The 9,438-nt window shown below is 37.3% G+C and overlaps 1 protein-coding gene across 2 annotated transcripts in view; it reads right to left on the bottom strand.

Annotated features, from left to right (window-relative positions):
• Positions 1-2,104: 2,104 nt before the first annotated feature.
• Doa (CDC like kinase darkener of apricot) overlaps positions 2,105-9,438 on the bottom strand; it is a 54,870-nt gene continuing 47,536 nt past the window's right edge. For both annotated transcript variants that reach the window (XM_083133859.1, XM_083133857.1), the window contains exon 11: positions 2,105-3,089. In XM_083133859.1, the coding sequence (XP_082989985.1) occupies positions 3,023-3,089 (67 nt within the window). In that variant the 3' untranslated portion in view covers positions 2,105-3,022. The remainder of the gene's footprint in view (positions 3,090-9,438) is intronic.

Genomic DNA, 9,438 nt, shown 5'->3' with positions numbered 1-9,438 from the left:
TCTATAATATCCTTCTTTATCATAGGAAACCTGGAAAGTAATAATGTCCTCATTGTTCCCATTACCCAACATTTCCTTCTTAAATCACCAGTAAACAAAATGCATTTTCCATTTGCTCAACGATTTGAAAAATCTTCAGTAGATTTATACATGTAGGTGTAAGCTTTTCTTGTGTGCTAATGCACTTACAATATCACTTCTCGACAACAGTTTCGGTCTGCTTTTGTGACTAACAAAGGAGGTTATCTAAGTGTCCCCCTCCGATTTCCATGAAATTTGGCAGCTGTATAGAGAGGCCCAAAAGGAAGAAATGTTTTTTTTTGTTTCGGTTAAAAAACTGTTTTTGGGAGCAACCTCCCCCCCCCCCCACTGTTTTTGGGATCAACCCCCCCCTCAAATGTAAAGATGAGGACAAATTGAAGTGGGGATCTGACAACTGGGTCCCCCTCCGATTTCCATGAAACTTGGCAGTTGTATAGAGGGGCCCAAGGAAGAAATACGTGTTTTTCTGTTTCAGCTAAAAAACAGTTTTAGGGGGAAAACCCAACCCCCTCAAATGTCAAGATGAGGAGAAATTGAAGTGGGGATCTGACCCCGAAACCACGTAAATATGGCATAGGAAGAACACGCACATATAATTGGAACACACACAGCACGGAGCTGTGTTTGCCAGTGATATACACTTCATATCTCAAATGTCCCACTTGTGTATCTGCCAGTACTGTTAGCACAGAACCGCCATTGTCCTTCACGATATCACTTGCATTTGGTACTGACAATCCTACAGTTCTGTGCTGCGTGTGTTCTTCCTATGCCATATTTACGTGGTTTCGGAGTCAGATCCCCACTTCAATTTGTCCTCATCTTGACATTGGGGGGGGGGGGGGGGGTGCCCCCTAAAACCGTTTTTTAGCCGAAACAAAAAAAAACACGTATTTCTTCCTTTGGGCCCTTCTATACACCTACCAAGTTTCATGGAAATCGGAGGGGGACACTTAGATAACCTCCCTAAGAAGACATTCAATTTGGTTGGAGGAAAACACTGGTCGAAGAATTTCCCTTACTTTCTTAGTCACATTGAAAGCAGATTGCTTTGATTTGTGAAGTTTTACTAACTGTTGCTAATTTGTAAATTCTTCACTTTATGTACGTAATAAACGATTGCAATGTTTATTTACTTTTTAGCACTTTCATCTTGTAGTGTCTGCAGTTTCTTTATTTGTTCTTCAGCACATTTTAATTTCCTTTTGCAAGGAGATAACTCTTCAAGTATTTCCACTGCTCACTTTCGAATCTGACGTTTATTGGCATGTCCACTCACTTCGATCAATTATGTAATTTGGCTGTTGCACACTACAATTCACCACACAACCACGCAAATTTAAACTTTGCAGTGTACAGGTAATGCTCAGCAGTTCTGCTTTTAAGTTTCGTTCGTAATCTGCATCCAGCTGTTTTGGTGTTAACAGGATCTAATCTCTTACACTTGGCAAACCACATTTGCACGTAATCGGATCATTTGGGAACAAAAAATAGCTTACACCTACTGTATTTTTGCCACCCCCTGTGGCAGAATGGTTAGCACATTGCTCTACAATACCAGAAGTCCCGAGTTCGAATCACGGCCTGGGCATGGATATTTGTGAGTGTCCGTTCATCAATTTCATCATGTCATCACTCATCCCCATCTTTGCAAATTAGCCAAAAGTGGCACAAAAAGTGAAGTAAAATAAAGCAAATCAATCAACCTATTGTATTTCTTGTGCATTGTTCGGGCACAAAGCAATAGCACAATTGCACGGCATCTTCCTGAAGTGTTACTGGTGTTGAACGCTCCCTTGCACAAATGCAGATCCTATAACAAGCGGAATGGTCAGTGACAGCGTCACCCCTGTTCCGTGAGTGACATCAGGGTTGGAACCGACCACGACCCACTTTTTTCAGCTTCGGGAGGGAAGACTGCGCTACTTTCTCAACTATATTATATACTTACTTTGCATGCACCCTATAGCCTAAGCCCAAAGCCTGAGACCTTAGACTGCATGGCCATGGTGCATGACTGATCCTACCATTAGGTGAGGAAAAATTCAAATAAAAACATAGGTTTCTGAACAAAATAATCTTTATGTGTCTTAGTTGTATACAAAAAATTCAGAAGGCAGACCGTGGCTACATGTAAGAGAGGTGGTGTAAACTAATCTAGAAAGCTGCAATTTCTTCACACATACCTCTTATGTCGTACACTCATTCACACATTTTTATAAACCCAAAAATTGCTTGTCCTCTCTCCATGTAGTCTGCAACAAATCACGAAACTTTAACTCTTTCATAAATAACATGAGTGTTTAACTTTTCTATTCAGTTTATACATTACATGTCTTTAATAAAAATGGTTTTATTAACTTTACATGATAAGCGTATGAATGAACATGATTTTTTTATGTGTAACAAGTTCACTATTGTTTCTGAACGTGGCAATCAGAAAGAAAAAAAAATACTATTCTGATTAAAATAAATGTCTTGCCAATCTGCATGAATAAATTAACTTTAAATGCTCAACCATTGCTGAAATGGTTTTGCTGTATACATAGAAGTATGCATTTTAATGATGAAAAGTCTAACCAATTGAAGATTCGGCATGAATCATCAGCATTCTCCCTCCTGAACTAGCCCCGCTCAAATCAACTCACTTTGATACACTACAGTGGCGCTACTGAAATAACAAGTCCAACAATTCATCACAAACTTCATTCTTAACTCTGCTAAAGCAGACGTGGCATACAAAGTCATTTCACAGTATTCGTACAAATGTCTTTGTACTGCTACTGTCCAATGTTTATTCACATTTGCTGGGTAACCATAACAACATATCACGCACGCTACTTAACACCTCATCTGTTGGCTGTTCTTAGATGTGCACATAGTGTTTCACTGAGACTTTCAACATAATACTGAAGGTGTTTTCGACTTTTTCTCCTACCTCTTTTTGATACTTCGTTCATCACAATCTTCAGTAATGAAGCTACGAGCCAACATCAAGTTGTTGGTCTTCTTCACTCTGCTGCATTGCTATGTGTCGCTGGTGCATGCTGAAAATAATGAAAGAAGAGGAAGTTTAGTCTTTATTGTTTGGAATGGTGCAAAAGGGAATTTCAAAATGCAGGCAGTTATCAGAACATAGCAAATTTCATTAGAATCAGACCCTGGTTTACAAAAGTGAAAGGTACAAGGAATGTGATAGTATTGCTAAAACGTATTAGGTCAGGACAACTACTAAATTTACAAAAGATTTTGATTGTACAAAACCCAAATTGTATATGTGGCAATAAGGAAGATATACACTACATTATATTTGAGTGTAATAGTTTTATAAACTGTGCAATTCCTCTTCCACAGTGTTTGGTATCATTGATTTGTGAACCTAACCTTAAGGTCGAATATATATATTGTTATCATTTTTTTTTAGAAAATGTTGAATATCAGTACAGTAAGAGTAATTTGTATTATTAGTGGATTTTTTAAAAAATGTAGACAAAATAAAAAAGAAATTTGTAAGTTTATGTACAGTACATTGATATGGGAAAAACTGGAAAAAGCTGTAATCCCATTCAAAATAAATAAATTATTATGACTTTTGTGAAGCTATAATGGATAGAGTTGGCAAAATATCATAAAAGATAATTTATGCACTCTATGGGAGATTTCAGACCAAAGCGATAAACTACAGATATTGCATGGCAGCAAACCCTCAGTAATCAATGCAACCTCAAATCGAGGAGAGATGACAAGCTGCATGTGTTGCTTGTGACTGACTGGGTAATTTCGTCAATACTGTGCATCATGTCATCTTGGTCTGTTCTTTGCGCATGCATGGTGAATATTTTACTTTAGACTGAAGGGACTCATGTTGCATATTGCTTGCAGCTTCAGTCTGAAAACTCCCTCTAAAGCTTGATGCCCACTAAGATGGATTGCAAGATACCCATTTCTGGCATCTCAGTGGGCAATAACATTTAAGATAACCTGCAGATTTCTGGCATGGAAATTCCTGCTTCGGTTCTGGGCATTTCCCTGTAACTGGCATTACACCATTTGATTTCAATAGAAGCAGACAACAGAGATTCTGTTACTTTCTCTTAGACTTTCACTTTTGTGTGAAATCCCCATGTTGCTTGTCGCTTAGGTCTGAAATCTCCCTTAGCAGCAGCTAGGATTAATCATCTAGGGGTGCTGAGGGGGTGCGGAATGAAATTTTTGGGGTGCGATGTTGAAGATAAAGAAAATATGAAACATGCATCATGCTTTAGCCACCACATAAACACCAATCAACTTTCACTAAGTTTCTTTGAAAATACGCCAACGGAACTGAAGACTGATTGATTCATTTATTATCATCCATTTAACTTTTACAAAAGTTTGGAAATTGCTTATTTTTTTTTCTCTAACCACAACAACGACATGCTTTGTAATTTGAAATAAACAAGGCTTGTTTAGGCAGGCCAGTAACATATATTGTGTTTTACGAAAGAAGAATAAATTTTTACCAATGATAATAGCGAAAGAAAGACCAAATCTGCTGATAATTGTAGAGACCGCTCACAGTAGATCTTTCAGATTTGGATCAATGATTTGTGTTGTATACAATATCAGCGGTCTCACCTCAACAGTAAATGTTCTGCACTCAATATGACGACATGGTTTTAGGAAGTCACAATGTAATATGAAAACACGAGAGTTAATGTTTTGGGTTGAAAGTAGGTTTTGAAAGGGGTGCTGAAGGGGTTGGGGAAGAAAATTTCGCACCTCCCTGGCACTGCTCCTGGTAGCCAGTATTCCATTCCAATTAAAAGTATTAAATTGCCACAGTTGTGAATCAAAATATTCAAGAACTAAATCAGAATATTAAAATATCTGTCATGCAGACACAAAATACAGTTTTTTCATACAATATGGTGCAAAATGAATGAAAAACTTTGAATTTTGCATAACTTCCACAATAATTAGATTCTATGATTTTGTGGGGGTCCTGCGAAAGACCAAAATGCTGACTGATATCGGCTAAGCCCTAGTTCGAACGCATAATTATTTGGGAAAAGGACCAGATGAAGAAGATTTTGCCTAGTTAAAAACTAAAAAAAACATAGTGGCCCATACAATAGGCAAAATTAGGTAAGTTAAAACCAAGGAGTTCTTTTTAGTTCTTAGATCCTCCTTCCAAGTCAAAAGGTGAAAATACAGGTGCATTCCCAAAGTGATGATGAAATTCATTTTTAAAACAATAAATCACAATTCTTTGTGCACAGAACTATTTCATTAGTAAATAATAATAATAGTGGCCATGTATGTATCATTTGTTACTCTATACAAATTGAATTACACCATAAATTGTGTGAATGTCTGAGCATGTTGATTGGGCAACATGCATCTCGCTGTCAAATGTTTTGGTTTCAAGTTCTACCCAAGACATGAGTATATCATTCTGGGTGTCCCATTGATTTAATCTAATCATCTATCATCACCACAACTGCCAAAAGTGGCAGAAAAGCACTGGCAAATAATAATAAAAATGCAAATTTGTACCATTACCATGCTCCTTATACTTTTTACCCACACACACACACACACACACACACACACACACACTCACTCTCCCCTCCCTCAAATGCAATATATCTCCAACCTGTTGCAAAAGCTCAATGTTTTTAATATAAATGAAGAAATTTCAAGGTGGCCTGAATGCATATTTTTGGCCCAATAGCAGGCAATATGTACAATAGCATTGTACATATACTGAGAACACCGAGAACACTCCTATATCTTCATGGAATGTGTAATTCTAAGTTATCCCAACCTTTAACACATAAGAGGTACCTTTACTTGCACACACTGGGTCACTGGCTCATCTCATAATGACTTATTTGTTTTCAACCTTTTTCAACTTGAAAGCTGTTAACAACATTCCAAATACTTTAGAATTATCCAGGGTATTTACACGTCTTTGTGCAGTTTACAGTTTGAGTTTTTTTTGTTTAAGTCCACTTCATGATCAGGTGGGCTAATTGGGACTGTGGAATCCGAACCACTATGTTCCTCCACTGAGTATTGAACCAAAATCCCCTTTAGCACATAATGGCAACGTTATCACTGTTAAAATGGGGAGGGCCAAGCAGCTTATGTAGTACATATGATGTTATGTGAATATGTAATGGAGGTGGTACCACATGTATGATTATTATGTTCAGAAATATCAATCAACAGCACATACAATCTGCAGGGTTGTCTTGAACTGGAGCCTTCAAGATACTACGGACCTCAATCTGTGATACTACTTTAAGTAAATGGCAGTTTTATAGACAAAAGCTTGGGGCCTCTAGTGAGGGAATCACCCTGTATATAGACTCTAAAAATCGTTGTTTTTTTTGTTTTTTTTGCAGAGCATTTATGTATAGAAGGTATTTCAAAATTAACAGTTGTTGTATTGTGGGAAGTCATTTCTATAAACATCATTTTTATCGTGCCAACACACTCTTTGTGAGCAAACAATCCATTCTTAATGCTTTGTTGGTTCCTGAAAAATATTTTCTTATATGATGAGTGTTTTCCTGCGTTTTACAATTTGTAGCAGTCTACATATAGATTCTTATCCGTAGCTTCATTATGCAGTTGCATGTATGGAGATGGTTTCCTTTTGGAAGCACTTCCCTTTAATGTCACCACAGGGAAGGACAGGGAAGGGGTTAATCTGCTATATATTTGATAAAATGACAAATAACAGGCTTTTGTGAATGTTGGCCACGAGTCATCAAAATCAATCTGTGAAAATATTAAGTTCTTCGCACATCATCGTGGCTTTATTGTATATTCCTGTGAACAATTAAATACAATTCAGTATATTTATTTGGGGATGGGGTGGGGGACTAATATACATATGTATTTTTAAAAAAACACATTTGGGGCATTCCATGAAAAGTGGTCCTAATTCATGTAAATAACAAAATAAATCAATGCAGAAATTATTATCGTTTTTAATTGCATTAAGGTATGAATGTTGGTGAATGTGTTTAATTTGCATATTTCACCAACAAAAATTATTAGCAAATATGCTTAACACACAAATGAAGTCAAAATCTGCTACAGTTTCAAAGTGTCACACAACTAACACAGTTTCGTTAATACAGTTTTTCTTTTTTATTTGTTAGCAGACACCTTCATACTTCATAATTCTATGAAATCAGTTTATGTCTAGAACCTCACATTTTGTGTGTGAATGTCACAAATGTAATGCTGGAATGCCCCATAAGGTGAGACACCTGCTAAAAATTTTGCATGGTTTACTGCTCATATCAACGTTTTTTGTTCTTATTAGCTCATGGAAATGCATTATAACAAAATAATGAATGGTACTATTTATCATGTAATGATATCATTGCCCACTTAATGTGGTATATTCTGATGTAGAAATTATGTAGCTACATGAATGCATGCATGTGTAGCAGATGGAACTGTGCTGCTTGCCAGGGAAATCAGATGTGTGTAACCCCTCAACTCAAGCCCACATATTTATTTTAACCCATTAACTGCAGCGGAGCTATATATAGACTCTAAAAATGGGCCTTTTTTGTGAAGTGTCTATATATACATCGTATTTCAAAATAAACGGTTCTTGTATTGCTGCAAATCATTTTTATAGACACCACTTTTTCGTACTATTATTAGTCTATATGGGCTATTCCCAATCAAACAATCCTTGTTGATGCTTTGTTGGTTCCTGAAAAATATTTTTTGGCAATATGGAATTAGAACTACCATGATATGGTGTCTGACTTCCCCATGGGAGAGACTGCTTAGATTTCTGGGGTAGGTGACCTAAGGTCGGAATTTTGCCGGCTTTGTCGCTGCATAAAGTGGCTCTGGGGCTCACCCAGCCTCAAATAAATGTGTACCTGGGGGCAACCCTGGAGGATAAAGATGGCTAAGGCATGGTACTGATCACATCACTTCCAAAATGGCCGAGATAAAGCATATGTGGTGGGTCCCTACCCCAAATCCCCTAAATGTGCCTTCATGGTATGGTGCAGGGGGAACTTTACCTTTAACCTTCCCTAATACAGAATGTTTATTTGCGGCAGTCTATATATAGATTGTTTTCCTTTGCTTCATTTTGCAGGAAGTCTTTTTATAGTTATTTTTTTTACATTATTTAATTATTTAGGATGAAACGAATTTGCGGTTACATCTATATGTAGCTGATTTATTTTTTGTTGCACTTCCCTTCAATGTCGCCACAGGGAAGGGGTTAATTAAAACATTTCACAAGAAAGGGTAATCACATACTTTTGTCACAAATGTAGAAATATTTTCTTTGTACTTGCACACATTTTTCACATCTTTTGAAAAAGTTCAGGTTAAAGCAAAGTTTGTTTTCACATAAGAATCATAGTGAAAAATTGTGTTCTAAAGTGTATTCATGTTGCAGCATTATAACAACACTAATAATTAGTGCTGAGCCGATACCACTTTGAACCGATACCGATACTCTTACCGACTCCCACCGATACCGATACTGATACTTGAAAAGTGCGATAAATAAAATTTGCTCAAAATGATGATCAATATTGGTGTGTAAATGTCTACAATTATGTGCATCAATTTACCAAGAAATTTGCTTTAGAATATTCCAGAATTACGTCAGAATATTAAAATAGACATCATATCATCGCAAAATATAGTTTTCGTGCAAAATTGGTGCAAAACAAAAAAAAATTGAATTTTGCATAATTTCTGCACCAGTGTCACCCGGCTTTTTTCTGGACCTCGTGAAAGGCCAAAAATGCTGAAAAAGTGTCGGCTGGTATCGGTAAATGAATTTGAACCGATACTTTCCGATACCGATACATCGGCATCAGCTCAGCCCTATTAACAATACTTATCAACACTCCACCCTTGTCGGTTTATTACCTTGGCAAATTACACAGAAGTGAATATAACATTTTTTTCAACACGCTGCATCTACCCATATGAAAAAATAATGACATTCACAGCAGACAGAGAGGTGCCACGTTTTGGCGACATGAATCTCTTTTCAATAACATTTTGTTGATCAGAGTTGGCTCTATTTCAGTGTTCCACAGTGTGCTTACAGAAAAGGAACTTCATGAAATCTCAGCTCGGAAATCTACCAAATGCGCTTGAGTTGAGTTATTTCCTCTGCAAGTGGTGTCATTCCAGCCCTTAAGGGCATGAGAGAGGGTTTCCGCAAGATTCTTCCCTCCATGGCAGCTGGGAGCACTGTAACCAACTTTGCTCTTCTGAAGCCAGATCTGGATCTTTTGTGCACTCGTTTGGCTGTGAACTGGGACACCTGCCCCTCTGCCCCACTATGATGCCGTCACTGGCCAGGGCCAAAAAGATGAACTTTGCCATGAGTATACATTTTGC

The sequence above is a fragment of the Lepisma saccharinum genome, chromosome 13, assembly GCF_977018435.1.
Source record: "Lepisma saccharinum chromosome 13, izLepSacc3.1, whole genome shotgun sequence".
Lineage (NCBI taxonomy): Eukaryota > Metazoa > Arthropoda > Insecta > Zygentoma > Lepismatidae > Lepisma > Lepisma saccharinum.
This window is presented reverse-complemented; position numbering and strand designations above follow the sequence as displayed.